The sequence below is a fragment of the Capra hircus genome, chromosome 18 (assembly GCF_001704415.2).
Source record: "Capra hircus breed San Clemente chromosome 18, ASM170441v1, whole genome shotgun sequence".
Taxonomy (NCBI): Eukaryota; Metazoa; Chordata; class Mammalia; order Artiodactyla; family Bovidae; genus Capra; species Capra hircus.
In genome coordinates this window covers 38,133,159-38,156,045 of record NC_030825.1, presented here as the reverse complement: position 1 = coordinate 38,156,045, position 22,887 = coordinate 38,133,159, and the positions used below count along the sequence as shown (strand labels likewise).

Below are 22,887 nucleotides of genomic sequence, written 5' to 3'. Positions count from 1 at the left end.
ATATTAACTTTCTATTCCCCATTTTTTTGCTACCAGACAGCATTTCGTTGCAAGACTATACAACAGTGTGTGATATTAACTCTTTCTTTACTCAACCAGACCCACTGAGTGGATCCTAAGGTGGTTGGTCTGCTAATAACTTTATGCCATGGGCGGTGACACCGTGCTGGCTTCCATGTGGCAACCCAAATGGCAAAATAACTAAAGATGTTCTACCTGGTGACCTGTAACGAGTGGGAAAGATCCCACTAGGAGACAGCGCTATGAGGTCCTGTTCAGCAAGCACCTGGAAATGTTGCTGGATGAACTTGGGGAAATGAATCCTTAAGATACAGCTCTTACACGGTTCCAGTTCTGTAGCTTTATAAAGCAGGGGCAGGATAGGAAAAGGCTGCTTTCACACTGCAATCTTCACCTCCATGGGCACATCAGAGCACCTTTGATCATGGAGAACAGCACCCAAGTCCAAGAAAAACCTACCCTTTCAGACGGCGAAAGCTAAATATTTAGTCTGGGAGGCGGCGGGCCGAAGCCCGTCATTCTCTCTGCCACAGGAAACCAAGGACAGTGGAGGATTGTCCCTGAGTCCTGAAGGTTTGATTCATCACCCTCCTAACTACAGACTCCTGGACAGGAATGCTTCATCATGCGTTACGTCCCAGGTTTGCGGGTGGGGAAGTGGGGCGTGAAAGACAGTCTCCAGATGCAAGTCCTGGCCACCTTTACTGCGCAATGCCTGTGTGCAAGGCCCTCAGGTGTTACTGTGTGTTAGTCACTCAATTATGTCTGACTCTTCCTGACCCCATGGACTATAACCCGCCAGGCTCCTCTGTCCATGGGATTCTCCAGCAAGAATGCTGGAGTGAGTAGACATTCCCTTCTCCAGGGGATCTTCCCAACCCAGGGGTTGAACACGGGTCTCCTGCATTACAGACAGGTTCTTTACCATCTGAGCCACCTAACTCATCCTAATTAATTCCTGCAGTGATCCTGTGAGGCAGGCGATACCCCCATTTTACACCTGAAAAGACTAAGGGGCTGAGAAGTTTGATGACTTGCCCAATAATGTATAGCAAGTCAATGACAGGTCAGGATTCCGTCTCCATCTGCTACCAGAGCCTCACACTCATCCAGTAGACCACCCTGCCACTCCCTGTGCGCACGGTGACTTCATAAAGGCCACACATCCAAGTGTTCGCCACCAAATGGCAGCGGGTTCCATGCGAACATACAACGAATACCTAGATGGCAGAGGCCTGTGAAAATTCACAGACCACACATGGAAAATCCAGCAGTAGCCAGGCGGATAGAGGAGGCTCCCACATGGCTTCAGTTACCTGTAAGCACTCTGTCCACTGACAATTAACTACCAGTGAATGTCCACTGTGTGTTGTGGGCAAAGTTGCGACTGATTTTCTGTTGAAGTCTGGCTACTGCTCTAACAACCAAAAACCCTCAACACAAACAAGAGCACAAAGAAGGCTATCTAGATATGTGAGTTTGAAGGTCTACCAATCAGAGAACCTCAGAGAGCAACAAATAGCTCAAGAACTTAAGTCCGAACCTGTTAAGAGCTGAACACTGCCTTCCTCCAGCCCCAAATTAAGTGACATCAGTTGTGCTTGACACAAATTTTCCAAGTCAGCTCAAAGACCAAGATGGCAGTGACAAGCACCAGGGCTGAGAGGCAGCATTCTCACAGTGAGCACCTGAGGTGTTCCTCTCCACCAGCCACTCATCACTGAAGAGATTCTGTTTTTCTAGCTCTGGGTGCCAATGTTCATACAAGATTTGCCAGTTGTATTGTTGGTACTTGACCCTGTGAGACTCCAGTAGTCATGTATGGATGTAAGAGTTGGGACTATAAAGAAGGCTGAATGCTGAAGAATTGATGCTTTCAGATTGTGGTGCTGGAGAAGATTCTTGAGAGTCCCTTGGGCAGCAAGGACATCAAACTAGTCAATCCTAAAGGAAATCAATCCTGAATATTCATTGGAAGGACTGATGCTAAAGTTGAAGCTCCAATATTCTGGCCACCTGATGTGAAGAACTAACTTACTGGAAAAGACCCTGATGATGGGAAAGACTGAAGGCAGGAGGAGAAGGGGACAACAGAGATCAGATGGTTGGATGGCATCACCAACTCAATGGACATGAGTTTGAGCAAAGTCCGGGAGATAGTGAAGGACAGGGAAGCCTGGTGAGCTGCAGTCCATGGGGTCACAAACAGTCAGACACCACTGAGCAACTAAACAACCACCACCCTGTGAGACCCTGCTATTTTTCCCAACTTAAAGTCTCTCTTTTCCGTGATAGACCAGGTGACCCATCTTCAGGATATGAGGCCACAGCTCTGCAGAAGCTTGGAGAAGAGACAACAGGGAAATGGTACCTCTGCTCCTAATGATGCTACAGACGGAAGATCCGAACGTCTAACCCTCTCTTGTTCCTGACGCCTGCTCGCCTTCACGACCTCACAAGCCCTCAAGACCACAAAATCCAGACAGGCTGATTGCTGTCTGCAGTGCAGTCTTTCCAGATGCTGTGGGTATACAGTAGCCCCAGCTCGCTATATACTCTGTTTCTTAAAGCATTATTCCCCCACGCCCCAGGACTTGTTTGGGAAGATTTTACCATCCACCTGCTCTCTGGTTTACAAACTACATTCCATATGATTCTTTTCCTAAAAATTTCTTCAAAATGTCTAGGAATTTTGTACAGTGAAACAATAAACAATATATAATAAAAACTCCTCCCCATCTAATATACTTAAACCTATTCCCCTGCCTGGGAATTTAGTGGCCATGGAGATGAGTATGCACCATTAACATAGGTATAAGACGGGGATGTCAATAAATAAAATTAAGTCTAAAAATAACATCATTTGTGATGTATATATAACAAGTATAATACAGCTCAGACTCTGAGTGCAGGAAGTCTGAAGTAGCACTCCAAAGGGAATCATGGATCATCCCCACAAACAAAAATGTGCAGAGAGAAAATGTCACATACACAAAAACACGGCTCTGAGGACCTCCCTGGTAGTCTGCTGGTTAGAACTCTTCCTGCTAATGCAAGTCGCAGGGGTTTGATCCCTGGTCCAGGAGGATCCCACAGGCCTTGGGGCAGCGAGGCCTGTGTACCACAACTACAGAAGCCTGTGTGCCCTAAGGCCCATGCTCTGCAACAAGAGAAATCACCGCAATGAGGAGCCTGCGCACCGCGACTGGAGAGCAGCCCCAGCTCGCCATTAATTAGAGAAAATCTTTGCACAGCAAGCCTAAATAAAAAGGAAAAAAAAAAGAACCACTGCTCTAAGTGTTCCTTTGCATTTCCTGGAAGGATAACTGTGGCCATGGTACCTGATCATCAAAAAGCAGTCAAGCTCTGCTCAACTGAGCAATAAACAACTTGGTCCATCCCCATCTTTGTCAAGGAACCACTGACCCATTTGAGAATCCTGAGTTGTGTATTCCCCTCTGGGCCATACTGACATACTTATAAGTCTTGCAAGTCAGTTACAAGCTCTCTGGAAATTTCTGACAGTTTCTAACATAAACTGTTCCTCGTCACTTTCCCACATGTTTTCAGGAGCTCTGAGCAACTCCTGGCTCCCCCTCCTTCACAGGGCAGGAGAAGGATGTCTTACCGGGATCTCCCACCAAAGCAGTTTGTGCTGGGGGGCTGGTGGCGGTTCTCTGGAGCGACGGCTGTTCCGCTGGATTCTCTCGAAGGTGGCTGCGAACCTGGAAAAGGGATCCATCATAAGAAAGAACCATTGAGAAGAACCTCTGTTCGAGATATGGGTACGGCAACACCGTTAACTGCGTGTTTCCACCCCAGAGGAACAGCGAGTGTCCACTAAGCTGCAGCTGCCAGCCCAACAAGGACAGGGATGGCCAGGTGAGATCTGATTGGGGCCAAGGAACAAAGGGGCTCAAACCCGGGAAACACTTCTTCCTCCTCAAGACCTTCAAGAACATCTCAGGCACTTTACAAGCACATTGCCTTATACATTATGTGAAACCACACCACGTGAGACAGAGGCCAGATGCTGGCCATGCCAAGTGGGGGCAAGGAACTGGGGCATCTCTCCACATTGCAATCAGAGAGCTTTTGAAAAGCCAAATCAGGGACGTCCCTGGCAGTTCAGGGGTTAAGAATCCATCTTCCAATGCAGGGGACATGGGTTCCATCTCTGGTCGGGGAACTAAGATCTACATGCCACAGGACAACTAAGCCCACAACTAGAGAGCCCGTGGGCCACAATGAAGACCTGATGCAGCCAAAAAAATAAATATTTAAAAAATAAATTTAAAAAACTTAATAATGTCAGATCAGATCCAATCTAAATCAAATCATGACACTCTCCTGATTAAAAACCCTTCAACAGCTTTCTGCTTCTTATGTTGAGGTTCCAAATCTTTATCGAGGTCTTGGAGGCTGTGTGATCCAACTGGCCTCATCTCCTACCACTCTACTTTTCTCACTCCTCACTATCCAACTGGCCGTCCCTATGGCTATGAAAGGCCACACTCGCTTCCATCTGAGAGCCTTTGCTCCTGAAACCCCTCTACCTCTTACTCAGCCACGCCAACACCTGACATCCCCACCTTGGCCGGCCTAAACTCATGTTCTAGCAAATCTCAGCGTCCTCAAAGAAAACCTTCTCTGGGTCCCTAATGTAGATGAGATTCCCCTAAAGTGGAGGAACCTCACACCACCCAGCACTCTTCCTTCATAGCAGGTCAGTTATGATTATATACTTATTTGTGCATTTACTCGTTTGGTGTCTAACATCCCCTGCCCCTGCCAAGTAGATCACAAGCTCTAGGGAGCAGAGACCAGGTGAATTTTACCCCTGCCATCTGGCCAGCACCTGGTCCAGGAGCTAGTACATACCCAGTGCCCAATTATGGACATATGTGCTGAATGAGTGAATGACACATGTTCTCTAGATGCACCTAAAGTGCCCCAAGCACCATGCAGCCCAGCTGAGGGAGGATTTGTAGCAGTAAGGCCCATCCAGTCACTGAGACTCCACCCAAATGCCCTTGAGACAGAACTCAAATCTCACCCCCTGCACCCATGGAAAGCCTGGTTGGGGCCTGGAAAGCGCCATAGTTACATCACATTTAATGAGAAAAAATTATGCAGAGAGCCAACCCATTTCAGACCTCAGACGTCATGAAATAATTTCCTGCTAGATCCAAAGGTGACTAATTTCAGACTAGATGAAAAGAAACAAACCGCCCACATTCAGGACGAGGCAGGAACCACTCTCTGATTTCCCTGCTTCTTGCCTATATGTTGCTGGTGTGAATCTCTGATACACATGGTTCCCCTCTCCCAACCAAGACCATCTCATAAAAGACACTCTCAAGCTCCCCAGGGAGTTTAAGTGGGTTGAGAAGAAGAAAACCCGGCCCAAGTAATATTTAATAAAAATCTTTTATTTTCCAAAGTTCATGTGGGATGAAAAGATGTTTCTCTCTGTTCTCATTCACAAAGACTTGACATTTATTTTGGTCCTTTATCAGAAAGCAGTCCTTGAAAAATCATGTCATGATTGGGATCCACAATGCTCAGAAGAGTCAGGGCCGGCTAAGCAGTACTTGAACCCAGATATCTGGTAGAGAACCAAGCTCTGGTGACCTCCTCAGCCCTGCCCTGCCCCGCCCCACCCTGCCCTGTCCCAGCACAGCCCTGGGGAGCAGGGCGGCACTCACCATCCGTCACGGCACTGCCATTAGGCACGCTTCCCAGATCAACAGTCGGCCCGTCCAGGAAAATTGTCAGCTCACCACCCGAGACAACACCGCCTTTGTTCTCTGTCTGCAGGTTCAGGGTCAGCTGTGTGTTCTCCACTGTTGGACACAAAAAGCAATGTGGATGGACAAACGCAAACCCACACCAAGGTTAAGATTCTGTAAGTTATGAGCTCCCACTTCACCAACTCTGGCTTCCCTGGCAACGTTTTTCATTGCATCTTCAAACTTGTCTGAAGGCATGGAAAAAGGAACACGGAGGACTATGCCTAACTGTTGTATCAGGCTGGTGGGGAAGGATGTGCTTGTTTTTTCTTCTAAACATTTTAGAGCATTAGGTTTGCTAGGTAATTCCTTATATGTTTGCTTATATCTGCAGGACCGAGAAAAAAGAGTAAAAGGTATTGATGATATGCAGAGGAAGAAAGCAGTTCCAAGCAGCATCCCCCAACCAGTATAGAGTGGGAGCGAAAAGAGTCTAGACAGGTCAAGAGACACTAAGGAAAAGTCATCAGGAATCATCTCTACATAAACAATTGTAGGGACTTTTTATCTGGGCTAAAAAGTTGGGTTTTTTAAATTAATTTTTGGGGGGGCCATGCCTCAAGGCATTCAGGATCTAGTTCCCTGACCAGGGATTGAACCTGCGCCGCCACACTCCCCCCTGCACTGGAAGCACAGAGTCTCAACCGCTGGACCACCAGGGAAGCCCTAAAATAGTTGTTTTTAAATTTTCAATCCTGGAAATGTTTTGCTTTGAAATAAGGGGCAAAAAAAGTTTACAACAAAAGCTCAGTACGGGCAACTTAGCCCCCCAATTACACTGTCCTGGCTGAGTTCCATAAGGAGAGACTAACGGACACCTGGCTCCATGAGTTGAGGTGAGAGGGCAGTTCAGAGTTACCCAGCCCCTAGAACATGAGGCAAGTTCAGCCCTATGGGCAAGGAAGAAACCGAACAAGCCAACAAGAGGCAAAGGCACCAAACCCCAGGGGAGCCGAAAACTGCTGCACACACATACCCGACCCCACCACTGAGACCAGCCACACGGAATGGCCTCCATCCAGTTACTGCCTGGGATCCACAGCCTCCAGCTCAAGGCTGTTCAATAATTACCGAGAAAGGGCGGCGTTTATGAGAACTTCCAAAGAGTCCTTCCACGCCTCCCCACATCTTACAAAGCCAAACCAGGAAAATGCCATATATTCCAACCTCCCTCCGTGCCCACACTACCCATCAAACCACCACTTCATTTTATCTCTTAGTTGCTACTGTATTATTATGAGCTGGTTTTCTAGAACAAGGCAGGGTATGTATAAATAACTATCTCCATGAGCATTTCCTAGACACAACCGCCCCCCACCAAAAAGAGTCTGCCTTGCATCTCTCTAAGAAATAGATACAGTCCTTTAAGAACTTAGACCCCAAAAAAAGTCTTGATCAATTCAAGGATCTAAGGTAGAAATCAGTTATCCTTCAGGTTTTTGAGCTCTCAAGGCATCTCTCCCTTCCTTTAACTTTTCTTCCCTGCAATGGATCTCTCTGAATCCTTTTGAGTCTGTTTTCAATCAGTTTCACTAAGGGGTTTGGTGAGTTTCAAATATTTCTAGAAATGAACATGTGTAGTCTGAAAACTAGTTCCTTCAAAGACCCAAGAGGGACTTCCCTGTGGTCCAGTGACTAAGACTCCATGCTCCCAACGCAGGGGATCAGTGTTTGCGCTCTGCTCAGGAAACTAAATCCCACATGTTGCAACTAAGACCTTGTGCAGCCAAATAAATAAATATATACATATTTTAATACTTCTATAGGACCTCCCTGGTGGCACAGTGGTTAAGAACCAGCCTGCCAATGCAGGTGAGCCCTGGTAAGGGAAGATTTTACATGCTGCAGAGCGACTAAGCCTATGTGCCACAACCACGGAAGCCAGAGCATCTAGAGCCTGTGCTCCACAATACACCCCCGCAATGAGACGCCCCTGCGCCGCAGTGAGGAGGAGCTCCCGCTTGCTGCAGCTAGAGAAAGCCACACACCACATGGAAGACCCAGCACACCAAAAATAAAACTTATTTAAATTTCTATAAAAGAACACTTGTAACCTGAAAACTAGTTCCTTCAAAAGTCCAAGAATGGAGATCCCTTTAAAAAACTAGGAATAGAGCCATATGACCCAACAATTCCACTACTGGGCATATACCCTGAGAAAACTATAATTGAAAGAGACGCATGTGCTCTAGTGTCCATTCCAGCACCATTTACAATAGCTGGGACATGGAAGCAACCTAGATATCCATCAACAAATGGATAAAGAAGTTGTGGTGCATGTATACAACAGAATATTACTCAGCCATAAAAAGAACACATTTGAGTCAGTCCTAATGAGGGAATGAACCTAGAGCCTATTACACAGAGTGAAGTAAGTCAGAAAGAGAAAAACAAATATCATATATTAACACATACATAGATTGGGGGCAGGAAGAGAAGGAGACGACAGAGGATGAGATGGTTGGATGACATCACCAACTTGAAGGACATGAGTTTGGGTAAACTCTGGGAGTTGGTGATGGACAGGGAGGCCTGGCATGCTGTGGTTCATGGGGTCTCAAAGAGTCGGACATGACTGAGCAACTGAACTGAACTAATACAGAATCTAGAAAGATGGTACTGATGTGCCTGTTTACAGGGCAGGAAATTGCTCAGATGGTAAAGAATCTGCCTGCTATACAGGACCTGGGTTTGATCCCTGGGTTGGGAAGATCCCCTGGAGAAGGGAATGGCTACCCACTCCAGTATTCTTGCCTGAAGAATATCAAGGACAGAGAAGCCTGGTGGGCTACAGTTCATGGGGTTGCAAAGAATCAGACGTGACTGAGTAACGCTTTCAGTTTCACAGTGGAGACGCAGACTGAGAGAACAGACTTGTGGACTCAGTCAGGGAAGGAGAAGGTGGGACAAACTGAGAGAGTAGCATGCAAAAACATAAATTACCACATGTAAAACAAACAGCCACTGGAAATGTGCTACACGACACAGGCGCTCACATCAGGTTCTCTCTGACAACCCGGGGTGAGGTGGATGGGGTGGGAGGTGGGAGGGAAGTTCAAGAGGCAGGGGATATACGCATATCTCTGGCTGGATGGTGCTCACGTATGGCAGAAACCAACACAATATTGTAAAGCAATTATCCTCCAATTAAAAAACAAAGTCCAAGAGAGGGGAAAGAACTGAGGCATTTGAAGCAGCATCATTTGCCAGCCATGCAAATGAGCCACCTTGGAAATGGACCCTTCAGCCTCAGTCTAGCTTTCAGATTATTGCAGCCCACCCAGGGTACTGAGTGCAACTTCATGGAAGAGTCCAGGCCAGACTGCCCAGCTAAGCCATTCCCAAAACCTGACACACTGAGACTATGAGGTAATAGATGTTTACTTTTTCTTTTTTTAATCAAGGAGCATCTCCCTAGTCTTCATGCTGAGATCCAGGGCATAAGTCCCTAGCAGGCAGTAGAGCTCAGAGGTCTAAGACAAGCACCAGTCAGGCAGACTGGATTCAAGCACAGTACCAGTCAGGCAGACTGGATTCAAGCACAGTACCAGTCAGGCAGACTGGATTCAAGCACAGTACCAGTCAGGCAGACTGGAGCACTCAGCTTGAGCATTAGTCTCGCTACCTGCAAAGCAGGAGGAGTAAGAACACACTTTCCAGAGAATAAATGTTAAGAATTAAATAGTATCTAGTAGGTTCCTGGTAAGCTGTCATTTTTATTATGCCCCTGTTGTGTTGTTCCTTTAATAATTTTTAATTTAGAAGAAAGTTGTTTTTGGTCACATCATGCAGTACGTGGGATCTTAGTTCCCTGACCAGGGATCAAACTCGAGCCCTCTGCACTGGAAGCATGGAGTCTTAACCACTGGACTGCCAGGGAAGTTCCTATTATCTCCCTGTTGATGGTCCTGTTTTCAGGCTGGAGAGTCCAAATTTCTCTTGATCTAACTCATTCATTGTACAGTCACTCTTCTCCTGACCTTTCTAAGCCTTTTTCAGGCTTCGGCAAAAGAGTCAACAAAAGTCTTCCAAGGTCAGTCACATATCCATCACATGGACAAATGGTCTTCCATCGTATTTCTAGGACACTTCCTAAAGATGTCTGGCATGCCATTGTAGGAAATGTGCTGGGATAAGCATTCTAGAAGGGCTCCTCAATTCCCTTCTTGGGATCTCAAAGGCCATCACTTTACAAAGAGAGTGCAGGCACCTTCCTCCGTCCTTCCTGGAGGAATGATAACATTTGACAGGAAACTAGAAGAACCCAAGGTCTCTTGCTGCTAATTTCCACCTCCTGACAGCCACCCCCACTGTGGTCTTCTGACAAAGCCAGGGGCACAGACTGCATGTTCCTCTCCATTGGGCTCATGTCAAGGCGCCAACTCAATTACCTGCTCACCTTGTCGAGCAGTGTCATTATACACACATAGGTGCAGAAGTTACCTTACAAGTCTTGGAGACACATTTGTCTTTCAAAAAGAGCCAGTGATGGGGGAGGTTTTTCTCTTTAGTATTAGTCGCTCAGTCATGTCCAACTCTTTGCGACCCCATGGACTATAGCCCACCCGGCTCCTCTGTCCATGGAATTCTCCAGACAAGAATTTTGGAATGGATAGCCATTCCCTTCTCCAAGGGAACTCCCAAACCCAGGCATCAAACCCAGGACTCTGGCACTGCAGGCAGATTCTTTAATGCTGAGCCCCCAGGGAAGATCCCTTTAAACTAAGAACATAACCCTCTGCTGCTGCTGCTGCTGCTAAGTCGCTTCAGTCGTGTCTGACTCTGTGCGACCCCATAGATGGCAGCCCACCAGGCTCTCCCAACCCTGGGATTCTCTAGGCAAGAACACTGGAGTGGATTGCCATTTCCTTCTCCAATGCATGAAGGTGAAAAGTCAAAGTGAAGTCGCTCATGCTTTATTTACTAAAAGAGAAACACTTCAGAGAGACCTCTGGCTGTCAGTATTATAACCAAGTAATTGAACTGAGCATCACTAAGAGCAAGACAATCCAACACCCACATGCTTCCTGACGTGTTACAGGATGAAGTACACAACAGCACTTTTAAAGTCTTATTATAGGACTTCCCTGGTGGTCCAGTGGTTAAGAATTCACCTGCCAAAGCAGGGGACATGGGTTCAATCCCTGGTCCAGGAAGATCCCACATGCCGAGGGGCAACTAGAGAAAGTCTCTGGGCAGCAATGAAGACCCAATGCAGCCAAATAAATAAATAAATAGTCTTCTTACAAAAGCATTTAACCTGAATCCAATCAGGCCACTAAATCTCCTTCCCAGATTACATGAAATAAGGGGACAGAGGAACAAATTCAGTGATACCACAAGACAGCAATCAGACTAACCCAGAATATGGGACATCTATAGGGCAACTATCCCAGGCTCCTTGAAAAGCCAATGTCATTAAAAACATTTAAAATGGGAGGTGGGACAGGCAGGAAGAAGACTCTTGGATTTAAAGGAACATAACTACCAAATGTCTTGTGTGAATTTTGGCTAAGTCTTAGTTTGAAAAATATATTCTTGGGACGATTGGAGAAATTCGCATCCAGGTTGGATATTGAATGATGTCTTTAATTACCATTTATTTTCTTAGGTTCAGTAAGGCACTATGTCTGTATTTAGGAATGGTTTCATTCTTGGGAGATCCAAGAGAAATTAGGATGATATCTGCACTCACTCTCATGGTTTTGTAGGCTGGAAGAAGCACAAGCTGGAATCAAAATACTTTGGCCACCTCATGCGAAGAGTTGACTCATTGGAAAAGACCCTGATGCTGGGAGGGATTGGGGGCAGGAAGAGAAGGGGATGACAGAGGATGAGATGGCTGGAGGGCATCACCAACTCGATGCACATGAGTTTGGGTGAACTCCGGGAGGTGGTGATGGACGGGGAGGCCTGGCATGCTGTGATTCACAGGGTTGCAAAGAGTCGGACACGACTGAGGGACTGAACTGAACTGAACTGAACTGAGACAAGTTTTCTGGAGTGAAGTGTCATGATATCTGCAGTTTACCTTCAAGTGGTTCAGGGAGAAAAAATAAATGCACACACACTCACAGGCTCACACACAGAGGTGAAACACATGCAGCAAGTGTTGGTTCTTGGTGGAGGGCACCTGGGTGTTCACTGTGTTATTCTTTTCATTCTTTTGTATGTTGAAAAAACTGCATGTTAAAAAGTTGGGAAAGGGTTGTTGTTTTTTTTAATTGGCAAGGCTATTACAAAATTAAAACTCTGAGAACAGAACACTCTATTATTCTCTTAAAAAAAAAAACACCTGAGCCAGGAGAACCCTACAATGCATAATGGGACTAAAGAAACCATTAGCTAATTGAGTGACAGACTCGAGCATACAGGGGAGGCTGAAAGAAGTGTGGCTGGAAAACATATACTGGAATCTGAGCTATAAATAGCAGCCTTAGCCACCTCGCCTCTGGGGCCCTCAGGTTTCACTCCAGCCATGCCATGCACTCCACAAAGGGCCTTTCTCTTGCACCAGGTCTTCCCCAGACCTTTTCAGGCACTGCTCAAAAATCAAAAAGCTGATGAAAACATGGGTGTTATAAGTCGAGTTCCAGAACTGGAACCAGATTCAGCATCGGAGGCTCACTGACCTCCTTCAATCTTGTGCGGCCCTGCTCCATCTGCGGTCGTGCCATTTACACGTGTATAGCGAGCAAGCACTCACTTTTCCGGTCTCTGACATCCAACAGGTACGGAAGAGACAAAATGCTGTGCCCCTGGGTGTTTATATTCTAGCTGAGGCCAACAGACACTATCCATTTTTTTAGTACATCACATAATCCATTAGACTGCAGCAAATGCAGTAGAAAAAAAAAAAAATGAAAGGAGGGAAAGAGATGGGGAGTGACACAGGCAGAAGGAGGCCCTGGGTTGGCAAGAAAGTCTCACCAGGAAGGTGACAGTGAGGCAAAGACTTAAAGAAGAATGAGGCAGGGGCGCCATGTCTCTGTCTGGAGGAAGGGTATTCCAGGCAGGGAGAAAGTGAGATATAGGAGCCCCAAATAGGGGCCACACCTGACTGGTCTGAGCAAGGGCAGGGAGGCCGCTGTGGGTGGAGTGGATGAGCAAAGACAGAAGCAAGATGAGGGCGGTGGGAAGCTGGAACTCACAAGGAAGGTCTTGGAGCCCTGGCGAAGTGTCTGGCGTTTACTCTGTGTGAGACCGGGAGCCACCAGAAGGTTGTGAACAAGGAAGGGAGGTGATACCTGTGGCAGCACCGTCACACTGGCTGCAGGAGGAGCCAGAGAGGAAGCCAATGAGGCCAGCGAGGAGGTCATGGCGGGCAGCCAGTCCAGGTGACGGCAGTGTCTCCTGGGCATGGGGTGCCAGAGGGAAACACCCCTCTCTTCCTTGCCAGCATGTGTTAAGAAAGCCCTGTGGCTGCCCACCTAGCACACCAGCCAAGCTCCACTGGCCCACCAGGCTCTTGGAATCAAAGCTCTGGGCACATCACTGGCAGGGGCTGCAAAAAGTGCCCAGTTAGTGCATGGCTGGAAGAAGTCAGGTTCAATTACAATCAAGTGGAACATATATATACCATGAAAATTTTTCACTGGCAAGAGACCTCAGTTCCTTGAAGAAAGCTAAGGCCCCGAATGCATATGAACTTTAGCAAGCCTATTTCTTCTCTTCTGTTCTACAAGAACCCTCTGGTTACCAATACCTTGTGATGCTACTTTCTGGAGGTCAAAGACAGCAGTAGGGTTAGATATTAGAAGCTAGGGGATAAGAATTAGGAAAATCCTCAAGTACTGTGCCAGGAAATCTCTTTAAAAGCTGGCAAACTGGGAGAGACAAGAAGACATTAGGTGCTTTCCAGTGGAAGCACACACCACCTCTGCAAGCAGGGATTCATGGACTACTCTTGCCACTTTTGTGGATGCCTGACATTTTCCAAGATAGTTTTTGGGGGTTTTTTCAGCCAGCATACTAAAGAACAGAGACTGTAAACTTAAAACACACATACACACACACACACACAAATTTAACATTACCTACACATCTTGAAAAACGAAAGAAGGAAAATACACAATCAAGCTGCTTAAGGAGTAGCTCTTGACTCTTATTTTGAGAAGCTTACAAAGCTTCAGATTTGCAAGTGGCTTCAGGTTAATAATTTCCTATTGGGAAGAGTTGTTACGTGCAACAAGGATGAGTAATATTTTTCTAAGAGTTACTTTTTCCCTTTCCTGACTTGGACTTTTTAATATGTTTTTTGCATATGGTACCAATAAGTATAGATAAACAGAGCATGGAAGCTACCTTCCTCATTCCCACAGAAGAAGAAAAAAGAAATTACATATACCAGAACTGCCAAACTGTGCCCTTATAATGCAGTTCAGTTAAATCCAGAACCCCTAGTTGGACAGTCTCACCACCAAGTACAAAAGGACTTTCTACTTTAGAATCATCTTCTATCATGACTGTCCCTCCCTCCCCTCATACCCCCCAAAATGCATGTGCACATATACACTTCTATGTTATAAAAAGAAAAATATTTTCTTCCCTTTTTCTTCCTGACTCAGAATACAAATGGAAGGATCAACCTGGAAATTTGAGAAAAAGGACACAAAGTAGGATACTTTTAGGGGAGACCAAGTCCTCTCGGGCCAGGAGTCTCAGAAGAAGCCTTATGAAGACGTGACTAACTTGGCCTCAACAGAGCTGTTCAACAGAGCAAACAAACCTCCTTCTTCCTGCCTCCTTCTGCCCTTGATCCCACAGGCCCATCAGAAGAAAGCGAAAATAAGCAGGGCATTCATTAACAGGTCAGTGCTCCTTCTGCACATAGCTGTGAAACACTGGTGCACAGAGAAACGGAACTGCAGGAAATTCCAGAAGGGCAGAGAGTAAACAGACCCCTTTCCCTTCCCTGGTTCCCCATTAACTCAGACACACACAGCCTGGAGACTACCCCAGGTTTAAAGAGAACACCCTTTCACGTTCCCTACTCAGTAAAGGAAGCCAAGGGGCTTCCAGGATTTACTGTTAACGATGTCTCTTTGGCTTCCAACCTCAGTTAGAGCCTAACAAGAGAAAGCCTTTTCTACCAGGCTAGCAGCAGGTCATAAACACTGGAATTCTTGTTGGGGTACCAATGTTGACTTTGCTTCACCCCACCTTCCTGCAGCCCCCGTCACTCATGCCCTCTTCCCAGAGAACAAGGTATAAGAGTCCTAGTGTGGCCTGGAAGTTTCTTCTGTAAGCTAACGCGGGGAATCCATTCTTAATAATCATCTCTAAATTAAAGTCTTGGCTGACAGAGGGTTGCATTAACTCCTCCAGAAATGAGAAGTGCTTCATTTCACAAAGTGTGTGAACTTTTCTTTTTTGTCTTGTGCATTCATTCAAGACACATTTTCTGGGCATCAACTATTGACACTGTGCTAGAAGCTGTGTTATCATGAAGAATGGAAATAGACATGGCCTCTGCTTTTAGGAACCTCACCAAGTCAGTGATAGAAACAGAAATCACTAAATAACCTCACAGAGAAATGTAAAGCTGCAGCTGTGAAACATTTCATGCAGGAGATCTTATGGTGCCATGAGCGCTGAACACTTGGCCTGGTCAGAGCATCAGGAAAAGGTTCCTGAGGAACTGACAACTCAGCTGTGATCTGAAGTCTCAGGAAGAGAGCCAGCAGGTTTGGGGGGTGGGTGTGAAGCAGGCTGGACGGGCACATCTAGATGCAGGGAGATGCATCTGGGAAACTGAACAGAGACGAGTGTGTGTGGATGGAATGGGATGGGATCTGAATGGGGCAGGAGAGCCAGGTGGTGACCAGACGTGACAGTGGCTTGTGGGCCCCAATGTTGAAGTCTTTCTCTATCCTAACAGCAGCAGCATGGTACTTAACAGTTTTTAATTAATCAAGGTGTGGCAACATCAGCTTCATGATTTTGAAAATCATTCCACAGCATGGAAAACAGAATGGAGAGGAGTAAAAGCAGATGCAAGCAGAGCAGGCAGGAGGCCAGAGGGAAGGACCAGACCGGTAGAGGTGGAGGTTTTACAAGTGGACAGACTTGCAAAGGTAAAAACCAAGAGAACCAGTAAACAGAAGACAAGAAGAGTGGATTGTAGCTCAGTTGATAAAGAATCTGCCTGCCATGCAGGAGACCCGGGTTCAATCCCTGGGTCAGGAAGATCCTCTGGAGAAGGGAATGGCAACCCACTCCAGTATTCTTGCCTGGAGAATCTCATGGACAGAGGAGCCTGGCAGCCTACAGTCCACAGGGTTGCAAGAGTCGGACACGATTTAGTGACAGAGACAGAGACTACCAAGAGGAGTGGAGGGATCAAAGGCAATTCCTGGGCTTCTAACTTACTTAACTGGGCAAATGGAGGATCTATACATTGAAATATGAAATACTAGAAGAGGTCTAGGTCCAGGGAAGAGGGGATAAGTTCAGATTTGAATACATTGAATCTGAGGTGCTTCTGAGGTATCCACAAAGAGATGGCAAGACAGCAGTCAGGCACTGGGTAAGAGCTCAGAGGGAAGGTCTAGGCTGGAGATTCAAACCTATGGGTCACCTGCACAAAGCAGTTATGCATAAAGAGGATAGGAAAGTGAAAACAGAAGAAGAGGAATGGAACGGTGGGAAACTCAGGTCATAGCCTAACAGATGAAGATGACCTTGCAAAGAAGACAGAGAACAGGCAGAGACGCAGCAGCAGAGTCAGATAGGAGTCCTGAGAAGGCAGGAAAGGGTGGGCTCCAAAGCATGGACGGAGAGTCTGCCCTTCAGATGGGAGGAAGAGGGACAGCTCGCCTTCAGCCACAAGAATTGTGAGGAGAGGTTAGGCACACACACCCTCACTTCGGTTCATGACAGATTCATCAATCACGATTGCCCTAATTTTTTTTTTTTTGGTAGCTTTAAACTCTTTATTTTGTACTGGGGTATAGCTAATTAACATTGTTTTTTTAGGGGCAGGGTCCCAGTGTTCTAAAGTCCAAGCCCCTACAGCTACAAATGCTTTTCTCTACTTGTGGAAAAAACAAAAAACACACCAGTGTAAACACTCCAGAACCAGCTATTCATCAGAGTCATCTATCTAACAAGTACATTATAGACAAGGAGTCTCCTTGCATCAACAGAGTGTTCTCTTAACACAGGAAACAAACAAAAAAAATGAAAAAATGCCTTATATGTCTTGGTGAATCTCACTGTTTGTCAAGCTATCGCCTATTTTTAAAGTGATTTAGGGGGAATAAATACAGATCTGGGAAAGATACGTCTTTAGAATAAACTGTCAGTTTACATGAGTTATTGCTGCCTTGTCACCAGAGGCCCTCTTCCCCAAGCTGGGCAAAGTCCTCATCACCCATTAATTCCTAGGATTCCTAGACCAGCCCTGTCTTGGCAGCTCATCCATTCTCTGCGCCTTCAGGGAACCTGGGCAACCACATCATCCCTCTCCATTGCACAGAATCTAGGCTTTGTGATTTAAATACAGTAGAGACTGGTTTTCAATGAACAAACCTTTTCAACCGCATCTGAACAGCAAAATGTAGGAGCCCAGCTAGAAGAGAACTTCCATGGTTTAGGTTCTGCTTTTAAAAAAATCAGCAGAGTGAGAACTTCTTGGTGGTCCAGTGGCTAAGACTCCACCCTCCCAATGCAGGGGGCCCGGGTTTGATCCCCTATTTAGGGAACTAGATCCCATAGGCAGTAACAGAGTCTGCATGCCGCAACAAAGACTGAAGATCCTGCATGCTGCAGCTAAGACCTGGAGAAGCCAAATAAGTGAATACAATTTTTTTTAATTAGCATAGAGGAGGAATTGGATGAAGCCAGTCAAAATGTAACTACCTCTAGTTGTAAAATCAATAAAGACTGCGGGTGTGATGAACAGCATGGTGACTACAGCTGACACTGCTATGTGGCCTCCTGGAAAGATGCTAAGACAGAGACAGAGACCGCACCATCAGATGCAATGTTTCAGGGCTGTTTTGTTGGGGTTTTCCTTTTTTTTCTGGCAAGGAGAAGGAAACAGCTCATATCCAGGCAACAGTCTTGTTTTCCTATCACCCATTCCAGGTTCTCTGCAAGGCTACCATTTCATGCCTGAAACAGCAGTCAATTCAGAAGCAGATTGTAATGATCAGAGACAGCATGGCACCTCTAGGAGACAGCTCAGCACCACAGTATGACAGGCTTTAGAGGACAGGCGGCAGTTTCTAGAACTACACGCACAGTACAAACTAGCAACCTGGTTTAGAAGAAAAATCTCCCAAATCTTCCTTGAGTAACTTAACCTCTAGACATGAGCAACGTCCAATGTGACGGCCATAAGCCACATGTGGTCACTGAGCGCTAGCAATGTGGCCGGTCCAGACTGAGATGTGCTGAGGGTATAAACAACACATCATATATCAAACACCACCACATATATCAAAAATGGCAACACTTGGGATATACTGGATTGAAGAAAAGTGTTAGTTGCTCAGTCGTGTCTGACTCTTTGCAACCCCATGGACTGCAGGTCACCAGATTTCTGTGTTCATGGAATTCTCCAGGCAAGAACACTGCTGTGGGTTGCCATTTCCTTCTCCTGGACTGAAGAAAGCAGATCATTAAAACCAATTTGACCCTCTTGTTTCTGTTTTTACTCTCTTTAATGTGGCTACTAGAAAACTTTAGGTTACATTATGTGGCTCACTTCTCATTTCTAATGGACAGTGCTGCTCAGGTGCCCCGTTCCTGCCATTTTGGGGGCCATAATCATGAGTAGCTCTCACTGCCCAGGCCCAGCCGGCGTTCTCTGTGTGACCTGGGTGAACCAAGTTCGTTCCTGCCTCAAAGCTTCCTTCAGCCTGGAATGCTTTTCTACTGTTGACCTGGACAATCACTTCTCATTTTTCTAGAGTTCTGGTGTCGCCTCCCCTGGGAAGCCGTCCTCAACAGCCCCTGTCCCTAGGCTGGGTTAGGTACCCTGTACTTTTCCTCCATTGTATCTGTCACCACGGCAGCAGTCTGCGCTGGTTGCCTGTCCAGTCCGTCCACTCTCCTTTCTATATCCTAAATTCCAAGATGTCTGCCTCAGTTCACTGCTGCATCTCCAGCATCCAAGCTGGTGCTTAAAGGGACTTGCTGTGTGAACACTGACAAATAAAGAAGACGGACTTCCCTGGTGATCCAGCAGTTAAGACTCCAAGTCTCCCAGTGCAGAAGGCATGGGTTCAACCCCTGGCTGGGGAACTAGGATCCCTCATTCCACATAGTATGGGCAAAAAATAAATAAATAAAAAGAAGAAGGAAACTTCCCTGTCCCACAAAACTCTGATCCAAAACTGACAAATTCCCAAGTCTAAGGAGGGAAAAAAAAAGAAGAAAGGAGAAAACTATCTGACCACATACTATGGATTAAAATGCAAAAGTTCTCAATATATCTCAAGAAAAAGAAAAAAGGGGACCGCCTTGGTAGACATTCATGCTTTGAGGGGTGGAATCACTCTTTGTTTAAATATACATTCCCATGAGGCTGACTGCCCTCCAAAGCCGATAAGTTTACAGAACGCTCTGGAGGCGGCCTGAAACCCCAGGCTACACTGGGGCAGCCATGTACGGCGGGAAAGGCTTTCCTGACAGAAAAAGCTTTTCTTCTTTTCTCAAGTGAGGCTCCACAAGGCAGCCTCTCAGCCAGTGACACAGAGAACGGGTCTGTTTTCACATGCGTTGCTGGGGCCTGCGTGTTTACTCTTTGAGACTCCTGGCTAAAAGGACCTTTTCTTTAGACCAGCTCTCCACTGACACCAAAACCACGGATGGGCCCGGCTGTAACTCTGAGAAGCCGGCGGGGGGAAGGGGGGTCTGGAGGAGGGGGAGGGGGTGGCTTCTGGCTTCTTCGGGAATTCCTTGAGGTTCTGGCTCGGCCGTATCTGTCCTGAGGTGCACGATGATGGGAAGCAACGCACAGGGAGTTTTTCAGAGACGGTTACAGACAGGTTTAAATCCTAGTGCCTGGCAGCTGGTGCCAATCAAGGAAAACAGTAGTCACCGATGTAACTGCGACCAGAAGGAGGCAAAAATGGAACAAAGACTTCTGCATTTGCAGTCTGGGGATGGACTCTGACCAATGTCTCCTGAGAGAGGGCACCCAGCGCCACCCTGGCCCCACCTCTGCTTCAGCCCCGACACAGGCCACAAAACCTAAGCACACAAAGAGATGTTCGTCCTCACTAATCTAATTAAGTGTGCCTATTTTATATATATAATATACTAATACTAAATATTATCAAATTACATGATATTGTATTATATTGTATTAGTATCTTCTTTGTGCTTTAGTCACAGGGCTGGGGGATATACAAGAGTTAACAAAAACCAGACTTCTCTGGTGCTCCAGTGGTTAAGACCCCACACTTCCACTGCAGACGTGGGTTCGTACCCTGGGGAAGCTTTGCAAGTCACAAAGTGTGGTCAAAAATAAAATAAACAAACATGTTATATCAGGTAATCGCTAAGATTTAAAAAAAGAAGAGTCAATAAAAAACAAACAATGACTGCCCTCGTGGAGCTAACATACCAGGTATAGAGGACAATAAGTCAGAAAAATAAGTAAATGTATATTATATGGCATGTGCGTGCTCAGATAGTCATGTCCAGCTCTTGTGACCCCATGAGCTTTAGCCTGCCAGGATTCTCTGTCCATGGGATTTTCCAGGCAAGAATACTAGAATGAGTTGCCATTTCCTCCTCCAGAATATCTTCCTGACCCAGGGATTGAACCCATGTCTCCTACATTGGCAGGTGGATTCTTTACCACTGAGCCACCTGGGAAGTCCAGGAAAGCAGGCAGCTCAGCTTTTACCACGTTAATTTGAGGACACTGATTAGACGGCTGGAAACACAGAGCTGCCCAAGGAAAGGCAAAGGGTACCAGTCATAGGTGTGCAGACCAAATTTACAGTCATGAGGCCAGATAAGACCGTGAAAGTTAGAGGTACAAATTAACAGGCAGATGTAAAACGAGGTCACTTGGAGTATCCCAATGTTTTCAGACTGGAGAGAAAGAAACTAGCCAAGGAGACTGGAAAAGAGTTACCGGAGAGAGAGACAGAACACCATCCAGACATGGTGTCCTGAAAACCAAGTGAGAAGAGTAGGTCAGGGAGAAGCGATGGATTCCACCTCAAGGAATGAGAACTGAGCCACACGGAGGCGACCGCAGACTTGGTACAATATTTGCAGCAGGGCAGCGAGAGTAAAAGCCTGCCTGAGAGTGCCTCAGGAAGGAAATGAGAGGAGAAAAGAAAAGAGACGCAAATTAAAATAACAAAGAGAAACCACTTGCTGTAGCCAAACAGACTGGCAGAGGTTAAAAGACTGGCAATGCCCATCACCACTGGGGGTAAGGGAAACAAGTACACGCGCGCGCACAGTGGGCAGCCCCAGGCCGTGGGTATCATGAAACCTGCAACTCGCCTGCCTTCCGACCCAGCAATGAATGCCTAGGAATTTACTACCCTAAGAAAAATGACAGGAAAACAAAGGTATCTTTACAAGAACTTACTGAAAAGTCGTGCTTATAGCAGTAAAGGAGAAACGGCCAACAAGAAAAGGTCTGTTAAACTATGGTACATTCATAGCAAAAAAATGCTATTGGAGCCATTAAAAGGGTCTAGTTTCACTGAAGTAGAAAAACTGGGTGGAAAAAAGCAAGTTACAAGCAGTATGTATAGTCAGTTCCCAGTTTGGGAAAAAAGTTATATATTCACACATACACACATACATACATACATACATACATACATACATACATACATACATACATACACGATTGACATACCCAAAAAAGCTGAGTGGATATATAACAAAATATTAACCAGGTTAGCTCTGAATAAAAAAATGTCCATGTACCCTGTCAATTTTGCTGTGAACCTAAAATTGCTCTAAAAAATTATCTTTAAAATGACACTCCAAAGAAGACATATAGATGGCTAACAAACACATGAAAAGATGCTCAACATCACTCATTATCAGAGAAATGCAAATCAAAACCACAGTGAGTACCATCACACACTGGTCAAAATGGCTATCAAAAAGTCTACAAACAATAAATGCTGGAGAGGGTGTGGAGAAAAGGGAACCCTCTTACACTGTTGGTGGGAATGCAAACTAGTACAGCCACTGTGGAGAACAGTGTGGAGAGTCCTTAAAAAACTGGAAATAGAACTGACATATGACCCAGCAATCCCACTGCTGGGCATACACACCAAGGAAACCAGAACTGAAAGAGACATGTGTACCCCAATGTTCATCCCAGCCCTGTATATAATAGCCAGGACATGGAAACAACCTAGGTGTCCATCAGCAGATGAATGGATAAGAAAGCTGTGGTACATATACACAACGAAATATTACTCAGCCATTTGAAAAAGTTCTAATGAGGTGGATGAAACTGCAGCCTATTATACAGAGTGAAGTAAGCCAGAAAGAAAAATACCAATACAGTATACTAACACATATATATGGAATTTAGAAAGATGGTAACGATGACCCTATATGTGAGACAGCAAAAGAGACACAGAAGTATAGAACAGTCTTTTGGACTCTGTGGGAGAAGGCGAGGGTGAGATGATTTGAGAGAATAGCAATGAAACATGTATATTATCGTACGTGAAACAGATCGCCAGTCCAGGTTCAATGCATGAGACAGGGTGCTCAGGGCTGGTGCACTGGATGACCCTGAGGGATGGGATGGGGAGAGAGGTGGGAGGGGGACTCAGGATGGGGAACATATGTATACCCATGGCTAATTCATGTCAATGTGTGGCACAAACCACTACAATATTGTAAAGTAATTAGCCTCCAATTAAAATAAATTTTTAAAAAAATAAAATAAAATGATACAAACAAACTTACTTACAAAACAAAAAGAAACTCACAGACTTTGAGAATGAACTTATAGTTGCTAGGGGGAAGGATCTGGGGAAGGGACAGTTAAGAGAGTTTGGGATGGACATGTACACACTACTATATTTAAAATAGATAACCAATAAGAATCTGCCGTATAGCACAT

General features: G+C 45.9%; 1 protein-coding gene across 1 annotated transcript in view; it reads right to left on the bottom strand.

Annotated features, from left to right (window-relative positions):
* The window catches only part of WWP2 (WW domain containing E3 ubiquitin protein ligase 2), a 143,589-nt gene that overhangs the window by 80,417 nt on the left and 40,285 nt on the right, over positions 1–22,887 (bottom strand). The window contains exons 5-6 of the mRNA XM_018062219.1: positions 5,730–5,867; positions 3,650–3,746 (exon numbers count right to left, since the gene is read on the bottom strand). Of these exons, the coding sequence (XP_017917708.1) occupies positions 3,650–3,746; positions 5,730–5,867 (235 nt within the window). The remainder of the gene's footprint in view (positions 1–3,649; positions 3,747–5,729; positions 5,868–22,887) is intronic.